The sequence below is a fragment of the Delphinapterus leucas genome, chromosome 3 (assembly GCF_059928025.1).
Source record: "Delphinapterus leucas isolate spDelLeu-1000000601 "Yukka" chromosome 3, BTC_Dleu_Yukka2, whole genome shotgun sequence".
Classification (NCBI taxonomy): Eukaryota; Metazoa; Chordata; class Mammalia; order Artiodactyla; family Monodontidae; genus Delphinapterus; species Delphinapterus leucas.
Genome location: NC_143131.1, coordinates 111378339 through 111394050, shown reverse-complemented (window position 1 = coordinate 111394050; position 15712 = coordinate 111378339). Strand labels below are relative to the sequence as shown.

General features: G+C 36.0%; 1 protein-coding gene and 1 pseudogene across 1 annotated transcript in view; both read right to left on the bottom strand.

Annotated features, from left to right (window-relative positions):
- Positions 1-15712, bottom strand: part of RAD50 (RAD50 double strand break repair protein) — a 109380-nt gene that overhangs the window by 43959 nt on the left and 49709 nt on the right. The window contains exons 14-20 of the mRNA XM_022588759.3: positions 13341-13530; positions 12773-12899; positions 11936-12129; positions 8039-8149; positions 7505-7597; positions 7304-7417; positions 1476-1603 (exon numbers count right to left, since the gene is read on the bottom strand). Of these exons, the coding sequence (XP_022444467.2) occupies positions 1476-1603; positions 7304-7417; positions 7505-7597; positions 8039-8149; positions 11936-12129; positions 12773-12899; positions 13341-13530 (957 nt within the window). The remainder of the gene's footprint in view (positions 1-1475; positions 1604-7303; positions 7418-7504; positions 7598-8038; positions 8150-11935; positions 12130-12772; positions 12900-13340; positions 13531-15712) is intronic.
- Positions 8157-11671, bottom strand: LOC115803305 (regulatory solute carrier protein family 1 member 1-like; annotated as a pseudogene).

Sequence of the window (15712 nt, the reverse complement as noted above, 5' to 3'; positions counted from 1 at the left end):
TCCAGAGCCTGTGCTCTGCAACGGGAGAGGCCACAGCAGTGAGAGGCCCGCATACCGCCAAAAAAAAAAGTAAAATACTTAAACTTTTTTGATAACTTGGTAGATAATACAGATTTTAACGTATGCTTTAAAAATCTTCATTTATTTAATAATTACTTATTAGGCATCCTCTTATTTGCCAGGCACTTCTCTCAAGATTATGAACATCCTTATAGAACTGGCCTGATTATCTGTTTTGTTGACATTTCTGTTGTGTCCTGGTTGAAAAAACGTTTGAAAAAGAGAAGTTATGCTTAGTAGTCTGAATGAATGTAAAAAGCACTGTTATGTACTAATTACAGAAGGAATTATAAAAATATCTGTTTTTGATCTTTAGTAGCAAGGAATAAACTGTTTCATTTAAAAGCTTGTTCTATAAGCTTCACTTTTTTTTTTTCAACTTGGCACCAAGAACACCAACATTACAGTGTTAAAGAGCTGAGGCTTGGAAGCTAGGATATCTGGTCACATTCCTGGCTTTCATTCTAATTTCCTATGATCTTTTTTTCTGGGTCTCAGTGTCCTAATGCATAAAAAACAAACAGGCTGAAAGATGAAGAGCTCTTCTAGTTGTTAAGTCTGATCTCCTTGATATATGAAAGAGTTATTTAAAATAGCTAAACCATGAGAACTTACAATAACATAGGAGTAACTATTTGTTAGGTTTTAATAACTAAATTAAATTTCAATTTATTATATCCTTTAGAATAACTTAAGCATTCTTTGATTCAGATTTCTTTGTGAAATCACAAGAAAAATGAAAAATCTACAAGGAATGGCTGAATGAATGAGTATATCCAACCAGCTGAGGTGGTTCCAAAAAATCTATTTGGCTAGCACAACCTTTTACACCAGTCTAGTGCCTTAGCATCAGCCAGCTTCTTACAGAATTCCTAAGGCAACTGTGAGGCAGAGAAAGCAAGAATAAAATATTTTCTGCTGTAGCACGAAGGCAGCAACTACAGTAAGTACCAATAAAACCAGATGGAAGAAGAATTCTATTAATCGCAAAAATGATGCTCTGGTTTGCGCATAATTACACCTGGGACCATGTAGAATGGGTCACCAATATCAAATTGCTTTGGCAATAACTCCATTAAGAGTTAAGCATTAAGCTCTGACCCAGGCAGGGTCCAGAGGACATATATTCTTTATGCCATAATCTTGTGAAGCAGGCTCGCAAAAGTCTGGGAACTTGGTATTTTTAATACTGGCCATCACTGCATAGTCATAGTGTGACTATAAATTCTATATTACTACTTCAGCTTGTAAAGCCATGAAATACATTTGTAAAAAAAGTGCCCATCTTCCTTTAAGTCTGAAAGGACACTTTGGCTACAGGCTTACATTTTTTTTCAAAAACATGTATTGAATATTTTTCACATTTCAATAATAAAGACCTTTATTTAAACTAAAGATTATTTTTTAAAACACACTTTTTCATTTGTAAAACCTGCATTTGACCCATTTCCTTCAAATGTTGTTTTCTTTCTTCTTCAACTTCTTTTAGTTCTTCATTCCTTTTTCTTAAAGTAAGGTTATCCTGTAGCCACCTTTCTTGTATCTAAATGTAAATATTAAATTCGTTAATAAAAATAATCAAGTTACCAACATGTGATTCATAGCAGGCAACTGGTGACAGGTAGTGCTAATTCTGCCTTAGAATCACGTGTATCTCAGCAGAGGGAGAAGAAGCCAGTGTAAAGGAATCTCCAGGCCTGGAGGAATCTGGATGGCCCATATACACACAAAACAGACATTAAAATGATGAGATAAAATGATATAACTGGATTTTTAATATTTTATACCTATGCCCCATTGGATCATCTTGCATAAGAACCTCACAATGGAGCCTAGTGATCTAAAAGATAAAAAGAGAGCAAGACTACTACCAAAGTCTCCCCAACTTTTTTTTCCCTAGTTGTATTTGTCTACTAACGTGTGCCAAGACCATTATATACTGTTAAGTATGTCAGATAAGATTTTTACCTTCAAGCTGACAATCATACAAGGCAGTAAGAAGTTTCACAAAAACAGTAAGTCTATATACTTGATGACACTTTTGTGGCCACTGAATTGCACTGAAAAATTTAAATTTAGCTGTTCTTGTTGAGTAGTTTTGTCCTTAAAAAGCAACCACTAAATCATTTGGCAGCGGCAGCAGCACCAACACAATTATTTCAGTACTTTTCCTGGTGATTAAAATGGACTATGTTGTCAAGAGACAAACAGGAAACAATTTATAAGCTGACTCTTTGGAACTTAGGAAAAAAAAATTTCCTGCAGAATATGGTGGTTTGGCCCATAGAAGCCTGAACAGAAAAAATTCATCCTAAGTTTGGAGCCAGGCCTTCTCAAAGACCCTTCTACAGCAACCCTTGTAGTTGAGATAAACTCAGTGATGTGGGAAGTAGGAAGCAGGGGCAGATCTTTGGTTACACTTTGTTGCCAACAGTACTGACACAGGAGTCACCAGGGAAAAAGGATTTGGGAGGTGGGAGAGAAGAAGGGAAGCCAAGGACTTCTCTCATATGCTTAATGTTCACATCCAACCCTGCCCATTTATGAATCACTATTTTGAGGGTTTTTTTGTTTTTTTAACTGTCATTAAGGTTCCTTTCAGTTTTCCTGGAACTAATAATATAAATATATACGTATCTATTAAAGGCATCGTTATAAGCAGTTAGAGATGACTAAAATGATATGGTTGTAAATGTCCTTTTGTTGCCAAGGCAACCTAATGTGCCACCGCAGCTGCTATGACTCTCCAAGATTCTCCCATGGGGAACTATGCTTATACATTTTCCTTATTAGGAACAAAACAATGTGGCACTGCTCGCTTTCATCTAATATTATATAACAATGGAATTTGCTTTCATGAATACCTGAAAGGACTATTTAAAGGGCTATCACATTTTTAGGTGAGACTGATTTTTTGCATGAAATAATGTTCCTGGTCTGTTATCCTGCATGGTCACCAGAAAGCTAGGGATTTCCTTCTTTTAGGTCAGCTTCTAATTGCTCTTTCATTCTGAAAGACAGTATATAGCACAGTAGTTAAAGAGCATAGGCTTTGAAGTCAGATATACCTAAGCTCAAATCTCAGCATTACAACTTTCAAATAGGATGACTTTGGACAAATTAGTTTAAATTCTCTGAGCCTTTTAAAGATTAAAATAGTGTATGTAAAAAGTACTAAGTACAGTGCCTGGCTCAATAATTGCTAGTGAAATACCTTTTGGGTCAAATCTGTCCTTACACTTTAAGCAGTAAAAATTCCAGTTACAGTCTTCAAAATAGAAAATAGGAGAGAAAGAAGAGATAAAGTATCAGAGAAAAGCAGATGCAGGTATACTACACCAAAACTGTTTTCCTATTATACTAGCAATTTGACAATGTAGGGTCAAGTTCTACCTCTGTTACTCACTACTTTTGTGACCTTGGGCAATTTAGGTCAACTCCAGTTCCCTTCATCTGAAAAATGAGGGAGGAAGATTATTAAACTTCCAAATTTTAAAATTCTGTGGAGTAAATTTAATAGGGCTTAAGTGCATAAATAAGCTGTTACGCTCCTCAACTCTTAAGATAGTAACCTGAATCACTCAGCTCAGAGAGCAGTTAATGCATGCAGCTGGCCACTTAAAGGAACCATAAAAGTTAGCTGCTTTCTAGTCACCTGTGATAGAGTAATATGCTGAATAAACCCCATTCCAAAATCCACCAAAAGTCTGGTTGGGGAAAATGCCATTTATAGAGAATTTCCTGAAAGCCATGTGGTGCTCTGACTCAGTGATTGATAGTTAAGGGGATACATCAGAACCTCTGAGGAACTTTAACAAAATATACATGCATATGTGTATGCCCATGCCCCAGAGGTTCCCATTTATTGGTCTGGAATGGAGAAAGAGATGTGTATTTTCAATAACCCAGGTGATTTTTTTTTAAGTTTGAGATGTAATTCATATACCATAAAATTCACCAATTTAAAGTGTACAATTCAGTGGTTTCAGTATATTCACAAGGTTCTCATTCCAGCACATTTTATCACCCCAAATAGAAACTCCATACCCATTAGCAGTCACTCTCTATTCCCTTTTCTTTCCTTCCCCCCAACCCTCAGCAACACTCCTCTGCTTTCTGTCTCTATGGATTTGCCTATTCTGTACATTTCATATAAATGGAATCATACAATATGGTCTTTTGTGATTGACTTCATTTAGCATAATGTTTTCAAGGTTTGTCCATGTTGCAGCATCTATCAATATTTCATTCCTTTTAATGGCTGAGTAATATTCCATGATGGTTAATTTTATGTGTCAACTTGACACCACAGGGTGCCAAGGCATTTGGTCAAACATTATTCTGAGTGTCTTTGACAGTGTTTCTGGATGAGATTAACATTTACATTGGTAGACTGAATAAGTAAAGCAGACTGCCGTTCCTAATGTGGGTGGGCCTCATCCAGTCAACTAAAGACGTGAACAGAACAAAAAAGGCTGAATAAGGGTTAACTCATCCTGCCTGACTGTATGAGGTGGGACAGTGGTTTTTTCCTGCCTTCATATTTAAACTGAAACCTCAGCTCTTCTTGGATCTAGAGCCTATTAGCTCTCCCAGTTCTCAGGCTTCAGACTCAAACTGGAACTACACCATCAAGCTCTCCTGAGCCTCCAGCTTGCCAACCACATATCTTGGGACATCTCAGCCTCCACAATCACTTGAGTTAATTCTTTATAATAAATTTCTTTATCTATATCTATATCTTTATCTGTATCTATATTTATCGATCTCTTACTGGCTTTACTTCTCTGGAGATCCCTGACAAATACATATGAATATACCAAATTTTATTCATCTGTTCATCAGCTGATAACCATTTGGGCTGTTTTCCATATTTTGACTGTCATTAATAATGCTGCTATAAACATTCTTGCACAAGTTTTTATGTAAACATATATTTTACGTTTTCTTGGTTATTATACACTTAGGAGTGGGAAAAACCCTGGTGATCTTGATGGGTGCCTATAGCTAACTTTTGCTCTCCAAACACTCTAACATTTATTTTAGGCTCCAATCACACCACCTTCTACAGTCATCAAGGGATGATAAAGGTGCTGAAACACACTGTAAAAACAAACAAACAAAAACAACCATGAAGTTTGTTGAAGACCTGCTTTTTATTAATCTATATAGTGTCTTCCTTTCCATGAATGCCTATGGAGACATTTTTCTCTGGTCTCAGTCCAGAGAACTGGTTTGTTTTTAGCTTTGAGACAATGTGAAACTTAATTAATTATGACTTTCTCTCTTCATGTGACTACTAAAATCTTTAGCAAGCATATCAGATTTCATGGCCTACGTTTTATATACTTACTACTCTCCTGGTTTCATTGCCTTCTTCTTGTCCTTATTTCCACATTGTCTCATTTTCTCATCAATTTAAAATGTTATTTAGCATTGCTCTATGTATATAACTTAGTAAACGATTTCTAGAACATGGGAGGTTATAAAAGTAAACTAATATAGTCAGATCCACTAAATTTAGACCTTCAACTTGAAAAGGGTCACAGACTGGTGTATCTTAATTATCTCTCTATATTTGTATGGACATTACTGATTTATAGATTGTGATTTTAAATAGAAAACCCACAAGCTAGTGATAACTAAGTATTTTGTTATATATGCTTCATACATTTATATAGCATTTACTAGATGGCAGAGATTTGATTTACCTTTGACTGATATTCATATATTTGACATTCCTGGCACTATGGCCAGAGATTCTGCAGAAAACGGGTATGGCTAATCTTCAAAGAGATTTTAACCATTATTTATAACCAAGTGATTAAAGCTTTCAAGTAGCAAATTTTATGCAAAACAGCAGGAACAGAGAAGCGGTGTAGTTTTTAAAGGCATTAACTATCATGCTTATATAAGGCATGCTGAAAATTATTTTCTTAATGTGATTTTAATTATACTCTGGAAATTAGTTTCCTTAATCAAGAAAGTAAATGATAAAGGAATCAACTGAAAAACAACTTAGTATATATATATTTTACTTACAGACAACTTTTAAGAATGATACCTAGAAATGAGATTGAGAATTGGCAGAAGGGGAAGGAGACTTTAATTTTATGCTTTTACGTTTAAACTTTTACCAGGTAAGTCTTTTACTGAAAATAAAAATTAAAAAAGGAAAGAAGAAAAGACAATGTTATTAGAATTGCTTTTCTCAGGGAACCCTCCTACAATGTTGGTGGGAATGTAAGTTGGTACAGCCACTGTGGAAAACAGTATGGAGGCTCCTCAGAAAACTAAAAACAGAATTACCATATGATCCAACAACCTCACTCCTGGGCATATATCCAGACAAAATTATAATTCAAAAAGATACGTGCACCCCTACATTCATATCAGCACTATTCACAATAGCCAAGACATGGAAACAACCTAATGTCCATCAACAGATGAATAAAGATGTGTTACATATATACAAGGGAACTCAGCCATAAAAAAAACAAAATAATGCCATTTGCAGCAACATGGATGCAACTAGAGATTATCATACTATGTAAGTCAGAAAGATAAATAACCATAGGATATCATTAATATGTGGAATCTAAAATGTGACACAAATGAACCTATCTATGAAACAGAATCAGGGACACAGAGAAGAGACTATGGTGGCCAAGGGGGAGGAGGGTGGGAGAGGGTTGGACTGGGAGTTTGGGATTAGCATACACAAAAACTGGTATATATAGAATGGATAAACAACAAGGTCCTACTGTATAGCACACGGAAATATAATCAATATCCTGTGATAAACCATAATGGAAAAGAATATGAAAAAGAATATATATATGTAACTGAGTCACTCTGCTGTACAGCAGTAACTGACACAACACTGTAATTCAACTATACTTTAATAAAAAATAAATTAAAAAAAGAATACAATCAGGTAAAAATGTTATAATGAGAAGAATCACAACAGCTTGAGTTATACCAAATGCACTTTTTATTATTTCATTTTACAAATGAAAATATGTCTCTTTTTATACTGCCAAAGGAAAATTTTGTGTCTCAGTAACATAAAAAAGAAACATACTTTTTATATAAACATATACACATAAAAAAAAAAAGAATTGCTTTTCTCTACTGTTTGCATTTCTACTCAATGCAAGTATTGAAAATAAAAGTAAAAAGAAAGATAAGAATGTTACTGGTATAAGTGCCACCATAAATCATTAGCAAAAAAAGGACCTACCTTCTGTGTATCAATATCTTGTCTCATGATTCCCATTTCCTTATTAATCTTTTCTTTGTGTTTCTCACATTCACTTAGTTGAGCTATTACTTTATTAAGTTCAGTTTCTTTTTGCTACAAAAATGAAAATTTCTTAAGCACAAGAAATAAAAATATAAACAATCATTTTAAATTATATTCAATTAAGTAGTTTTAAATTACCTTCTTATAGTCATCTTTTCCATCTTGAATATAATTCTCAATGTCTTTCACATAACCATGAATATTTTTAACCTTCTCTTTGATATCATTTATCTGCGGAAAAATATTTATTAAAAATATACTAGTTCAGACTAGGGCATTTAAGAAGATTTATTTCCAAGGAATATCTTTTATTAAGATAACAAAAACTTAATAGGAGAGTACAGTGAAATACTGGCTTGGAAGTTAGAAGCCCTGAGTTCCAGTTTCCATCACCAGCAGATTTTATCTGAAATCAAATTTTATGATCTCCCTTTATTACTATGGGATTAGATTAAAAGGTCTCAATTCTCAACTTCTATTTTAGATCAAGAAGCAAAATAATTTACATTTAATCATTCTAAAAAATTTTGAATGTTAAGATTATGTCACAAATATGAAAACACTATTTCATCATGTTTTTAATTTCATGGAAATACTAGTGTCCAACATGGTACTCTGAATAATAATTTTAACATATATTTTTGATAACTAAATATATACATGAAATCTTACTTTATCCTGTGCTATTTTGTTGCTTGTATTTTTTTTGTTGATTAATTCTTCTTTCTCCTGCTGGAACTTTTCCAATGTTGTTTCCAAAGGGCTTACCTGCTCTTTAGCATCCTAAGGATATAAAACATATAAGGTCTTATATAACATTCCATTATCTTATTTCAGGTGTCACACTTCATAATAAAATCACTTTCTATGTACCAGGCTTTACAAGTCAATTCATTTGCTCCTTCCAACAACCCTATGAGGAAGGTACCATTATTTTCCTGCTATATTTCAGATGAGCACAGAGATGATTTATCCAGGGTCCCAGGATAAATGTAAATGAAGGAGCCAGGATTCAAATCTCACCCAGCTCCAGAGTCTTTCTATCATCCAGCTCCAGAGTCTTTCTTTTAACCACTACGCTATACTGCGTCAGCCACTGACTTGATTCTTAATCTACACCACGTACTCCCAATTATATGAGCATGTGGCTTCAGGTATAAATTTTCCTGAGTTTGTAGGGGCCCATATCAGCTCTGTGTGACTGAAAAATAGGAAAGCTCTTTCAGTCCAGGTCTTTCTTTTACAGATGGAAATATGATCATAAAAGAACTTTTTTTCAATTATTCTTCCATTTTCTGTTACAACTGATGAATCATAATACACAGAGCACTAAGTACGATTCCAAACTCAAAACCATGTGATCAAGTTTGTAAACCAAAAATTGAGTTAACAAGCCATACCTTGCCTTCAGCACAGACACAGCCAAATTATAAAGTTTATCTGCTTTTAGCTGCATGGGTAGTGGGATTTCTCATGACTTCTGCTTTTTAAAGTATTCACTCTCATTCTAAAATGGTATGCTATACACAAAACCATCAGTTTCATTCCAGAATATATCATCTTAATAAAAAAAAGTTTTTGTACGCATGTACTGCCAATACATTTTAAAAGGCCCAAATTTTAACAAAAGATTAGACAAGTTCATCAGACAAGAGATCATAAATTATTTGGGCCGAAAAAACATCTTAAAAAAAAAATATGGGGCTTCCCTGGTGGCTCAGTGGTTGAGAGTCCGCCTGCCGATGCAGGGGACACGGGTTCGTGCCCTGGTCCGGGAAGATCCCACGTGCCGCGGAGCGGCTGGGCCCGTGAGCCATGGCCGCTGAGCCTGCGCGTCCGGAGCCTGTGCTCCGCAACGGGAGAGGCCACAACAGTGAGAGGCCCGCGTACCGCAAAAAAAAAAAAAAAAAAAATATGGCTCAACATTCTGCTTGCAGGTTTCTACAGTGAGTGTGTGTGTGTGTGTGTATGTGTGTGTGTGTGTGTGTGTGTATGTAGATATATAGCTTTTTTTAAGGGAATGGAGTATGGTCTAGTCCACTTTTCCATGGTTGTGTAGGAACTACAATGTCCTTTCCTAGCAAAACAAGAAGTGCAAGGTCTGCATTTCCACCAACTCAATGCAAAGCCCCAAGAGCTTCCTGCAAAGTAAAGCTGGCACAGAGGATCCAATCAATGTCTGCAGCAGGAAAAATTAATGGTGCAAGAAAGGAGGGACTTGATGATGGATGGCTGGTAGGTGGTTCAAATTCTAGAAATGGCCCTGCAGCTTCAGAACAGACATTTTCTCTGGTCTCAGGCCTGTGTGCCCTGACCCAGATCTTTAACCAATATGAAACTGGATGACAAGGACTCACTTTGCTCAGAAGTCTGATTGAGTGCATCCTCCTTACCTGCTAAAAGTCTGGGTGAAATTTCTACACCAAAGGTGCAATGTAGTTGATTAGAAGTTTCAACTGAGGCTAGAGTGACAGAACTGCTCTCATTTATTGACTCCTTAGACTTGGGGACACCTTCCTTATCAGTACTAACAGGCCATCACCTAGACCCCTGAAGTTAATATTTTCTACATCTTCTACTCTAGTGTCAGCTGAAGTGTCTGTTAATTCTTCCGTCTTCACTGATACAGATATGGCCTGATGAAAGGAGACTTGTTCACTCTGGGTAGCTGTAAGATGCTCATTTTGGGTCCATCCTTCAGAAAGGTCCTTAATACCTGTTTGGCCCTCAGTTACTGTCTTTGATTGACAGAAAACTTCTTCAGATGTGTTTTCTGAAGCTGGTTTACTACTAATGACAAAAAGTTCATGAAGTTCCTTCAAGGCTGCTGTTACAGATGAGCAAGATTCCTCTGCTGACTCTACAGAGGGCTGACAACTGCCACAGAGACTTAAGAGAAGGGGCAATTCCCATATTTCTTACTTGTTCCAGACATTTCAACATTACTTTCTGGAAGGTGTAAATCCTGAGTGGAAATGGAATTTTAAAGGAAGGGTTACATTTTGATGTTTCTACTTCCATCAAGGGATTATCCAAGGTGAGATAAGATGCACCGATGTTCCTGACATTGGTATTCTGACTGCCTGCTGAATTAATAAGCACAGCAACTAGGGACTGTTCAACTATATCTACTTCCATAAGTGTTTCTGAATTTGAGCAGCCAAAGCATCCTGAAGGTAGAATATTTTTCTCTGTACCCGAAAGGTCCACAGTCTGCTGCAGCTTGTCTCAATCATAAAGGAACTTTTGATCTTAAGCTTAGTTTGCTGAGGCCAAGTAGATATTTTATGGTAATTAAGCATACTAGTACATTGACGTTGGTGTGCCCACACTTATTTTGGAAGGAAAGGGGTTTTCAAATAACAAACTATTTTACTAATCAGAAGTCCACATCATTTGGCCTTATAACATCTCTACAGAATAAGTATACGATAACCACTGTTCAAAACCATGATCCTCAAGCACTTTAAGATCCTGAAATACCTAATGAATTCATAAAGGTAGAAAAAATTATTTATTTATTTTTTATTTTTATTTTTTTCTCACCATTGTGGCCTCTCCCGTTGCGGAGCACAGGCTCCGGACGTGCAGGCTCAGCAGCCATGCACAGGCCCAGCCGCTCCGCGGCATGTGCGATCCTCCCGGACCGGGGCACGAACCCGTGTCCCCTGCATCGGCAGGTGGACTCTCAACAACTGCACCACCAGGGAAGCCCCTAGTATTATTTCAATGTAGGAATATTTTGTATTAGGAAGTGGTTTGGTGTGGTGGGAAGTCAAATGTCTTATACATCAGAAGACCTACCAGAAAATTAACCCTGCCTCCTACTAACTGTATGAATTTGGGCAAGTCATGGGATATCTGTAAGTCTCAATTTCTTTTCCTATAAAAAGGAGATTTAGTCACATTTATCAAAATGATACACTGAATACAAAATGAGACACTGAACGGTTTAATGTCAAAGTGCTTTATAAGCAATGAAAAATACAAATGTAAGGTAGTACATTTTATACCATACTCTAAGCCTCTGTTATTTTGTAATCCAAAACTACTTAAGAAACATTTACAGTAATTAGTAACAGATTCTAATCAGATTCTAACCAGATTTAATTGGTTGGGTCTTAGATTTGATAAATCTAGATGAGGGATGCCAAATGGGTTCCATTCCATGTGTCAACTCAGTGCCTCCTCAGTGTAGTGGGAAGTATTCCGAGACTACATCTGGAATTAAAAAGAAAAAGTGCTATGCCTGAGAGGCAGTGTCTGTCAGGGATATAGGATCTGTGGGTAAGACAAACCTCCCATACAAGTAGGAATCCTTATATGGAGTTAGCCAGCCACCACCAGACCACCTCCAGTAACAGGAAGTTCACTACTTAACCAGGCAGCCAGTTCTTCCTTATTATGGTCAATAAATCTTCTTCCAGAAATTTTTACCTATTAGTAGAAGTTCTATATACCATTTTCACTTGATCCTCACAATAACCATAGTTCTGGCCATTGCCCCAATAAAGAGAATTTCACATATTTGAACTGATTTTTAAAACTAATATGCATGAATGTTTTTACCTTTATTTCTCTGTATAAGGACTGAACTTCAGTGGATAATTCCACAGTCTGCTCCTCCAGTTGCTGACGACGTTGTAAATTAGTGGATATCTGAAGTTTCTCTGATTTAAGTTCATTTGTTGTACTTTTTAGGTGCTGAATTTGTTCCTGCTGGTCCTGTATAAGCTTACGATTCAATTCAATCTTACTGGAAACTGCATGAAAACATATTGATACAGTGATTAATGTAAGGGTATAGGAAATACTATAAGCAGCCTCATTCCAGTTTTATAGGTCTCTGTGGCATTCCCAAAGGCTGAGTTTCTGTGGGTCCCACCTACTGCAATAAAAATGCCACAAGAACCTGTCCAGCTCCCAAACCTGCTTGCTGTCCCCTCCTGAATGGGGCAGATATGACTGAGAAAGAGTGCAGCTCATTTGTTACTCATCATTCAAAATCTGTTCTGGGGCTTCCCTGGTGGCGCAGTGGTTGAGCGTCCGCCTGCCGATGCAGGGGACACGGGTTCGTGCCCCAGTCCGGGAAGATCCCACATGCTGTGGAGCGGCTGGGCCCGTGAGCCATGGCCGCTGAGCCTGCACGTCTGGAGCCTGTGCTCCACAGCAGGAGAGGCCACAACAGTGAGAGGCCCGTGTACCACAAAAAAAAAAAAAAAAAAAAAAAAATCTGTTCTGCAAAGAAAGGAAACAGAGGAGAAGTGATGCCTTTGAGAAAAGAAACTGCATATACCATGGACTGGAAGAAAGGCTGTTCTTTGTCCACATAATAGTTATAAAATTTATGATAAAAAGCATATGTTGGGAATGTTGAAGTCTTTATAAGGAAACAGTCTCTATTACCTGTATCTAATTTGTGTTGCTTTTCTTGTTTTTCCTGGTTTACTTGTTGAACAGTTCTATCCAAATTTAGTCCTTGGAGTTTAGCTGCTTGTTGTGCAATTTTTCTTTCAACATCCTTAAGTTCCATCTTAAGAATAAATCAAAGTTATTTCCTTTAAGAAACTTATCCATTATCATTATTCAAAATCTTTAAGAATTAACTGCTTTTACTTTTTAAAATCTAATTTGTAACTGCTCTCAGATATAATTTTAACAAATTTTCAAGGATAAAAATAAAATTAATTTTTATGATGAAATTAATTTAAATGATGTAAACAAAAGGAAGCAGACTAAAAATGAAAAATAAACAAGACTACTTCTTAATTCTCAGAACTTAAGGATAATAAAATCTAAACTCAGGAATATAAATAAGCTAAGCAGTTACTCCCTGAGACTACCTGAAATTCAGGATAGGGAACTCTAAACACAATCTGTACCAGAATACTAGCTACTATCTTTAACACTCACATTTCATATTCAAACCACCATGAAACTAGTTTTATTCTGCCTTAAACTGCAGTAAACTTACCTGGAACCTCTCCATAATTGTAACATCTGTCAGACACACTTTAGCACTTTCTTCCTCAGGTATAATTGTACCCAAAAGTGTTTCCTGTTCTTCTACGTCATTCTTTAGGCGCTGTATGTCTCTGTTCACATTCTGCAGTTTGTTTCTTAATTCTGGTATTTCCTTCTCCTTCAAATCAATTATGCTTTGCCTTCACAGAACATACACAATTAAAAATAAGCAATCTAATGTTTTCTCATAATGATATTGAGGTTATGTATTTTTGGCAAGAATACCACAGAAGTGATGTTGTATCCTTCTTAGGGCAACACATCAGTGGGTACATGATGTCAGTATGTTACTCTTAGTTAAGAAGGTGTAGGCCAGATTTACCCATTGTAAAGTTACTATTTTTCTCTATGTAATCAATAAGTATCATAGGAGAAATACATTGAAGAAAATGTAAATAGCCTGTTTCTCCTCAAACCTCTGTCCACTGATTTTATAAATAGTACCTATTGACAGATCTTGATACCAGCAATTTTTACCATATTGTTTGCCAAACTGAAAGATATTTTACAAATTACCTGACCATACTCATCATAAGTGTCAAGACCATGAAAGACAAAGAAAGATTGTCAAAGACAAAGAAGAACTATGGTAGACTACAAGAGCCTAAGGAGAAATAACAAGTATATGCAATGTGGGAATCCTGAGTTGGATCCTGAAATAGACAAAGGATATTAAATAGAAAGACTGCTAAAATTCAAATATGGCTTGTAGTTTAATTAATAGAATTATACCAAAGTTAATTTCTTGACTTTGATAACCATATTATGGTTACATAAACTGTGAACATCAGGAGAAGCTGGGTGAAGGGTATATGTGAATTCTCTGTACTATTTTTGTAAATTTTCTGTAAGTCTAAAATTATTTCAAAATAAAAAAGTTTAAAAACTGATGGAAGGACAGAAGGAAGGAAGGAAAGAAAATAGGAAAGAAGGAAACCACTCAGTCAAATGCTACATGGGTTTATGGTACAAAAGCTGTTAAATCCACTTTACTGCTGCTACTCTAGCTAATGAATTACCATCCCTATGGCAGGTACTGGCCCCATACCTATTTTTGTTGATACCTCTGAAACAATAAAACTTGTATGTAATCTTTTAAAAAAAAAGCTATTAAGCTTATTTCAGAAAAATCCCAAATTCTTAAAATCAAATTAGTACAATAAAATTGGTTTTCTATTCAATTGGTTTCTAATGGGAGCCTTATAATAAACCAGAAACTCAAGGATTAGCTCTCAGATACTGTTATTACTTAATGATTTTTTTAAAGTCCATAGTATGACCAAGAAATGCCAACCTGAATTGATCTGAGTGACAGAGACCTGTAATTTTTTATACCAGAGCAATGAAAAAATTCCCTGAATAAATATGAACATATTCAGATTATGAATAATTCATGCCCACATTACTTCTCAGTGCTATAGACCAGAAGTTGGTCTTAAGTTATGTACCCAGTACCTAGAAAGTGACAAAGCTATGATAGCCTAATGACAGTCAAGTATTCACTTGACTGGGACATTTTTGCAGAGAACTATAGGCATCCATTCAATTTTAACCCCATTTTTACATTTTCACACACACACAAAAACCCCTTATTGATGTGGTCCAGGTTTTGGTGCCTTCTTTTCTGATGATTACCTAAGACGCTAAAATAAGTACTCTAAGAAACAGTAAAGATATTTCCTGAGAGAATGGTTACTGATCTCTAGTAGGGTTTTCTCTTTTGTTTTTTAAATTTTTCAGAAACTCAATTTTGTGACAGCATTCTTTTTCCAAGGGAATTTTATGTAAAAGGGACCAACCAACACAGATACAGTACTGAAAAAAACCTGTGGGAAAAATATGGAGTTTTTATTTAAATGAGGTGTTATAAAAAATGAACCCAAGTCAGTACTAAGAAACATGATAAATAGGTACATTTTCAGCTGAAATTTCATTCATGATGGTATGGGACATGCTGGAAGGGACATGCTATCACTTCCGTTGTACTTTATTGGTTACACAGACCAATCCTGGAACATGAGAGAAGACTAATACAAGAGTGTGAATACTAGGAGGCAGGGATCATTGGGGACCATCTTAGAGGCTGGCTACCACAAAGCGCATCTTCTTGCATCTTCCCTTCCTTCTCTTCCTTAAACTCCTTTTCAGTTTTCCAGGACAACATACCCTCCGGGTTTTTTTGTTTCCAGAGTTTGTCTCACTTTCATCCAATGTATTAACATTAGATTAATTTTCCTAAAACACATCTTTCATTAAATCTCTTAGGATGGCTCCCCATCACCTAATAGAGCTATAACTAGGTCTGAACATAATTGTAGCTCT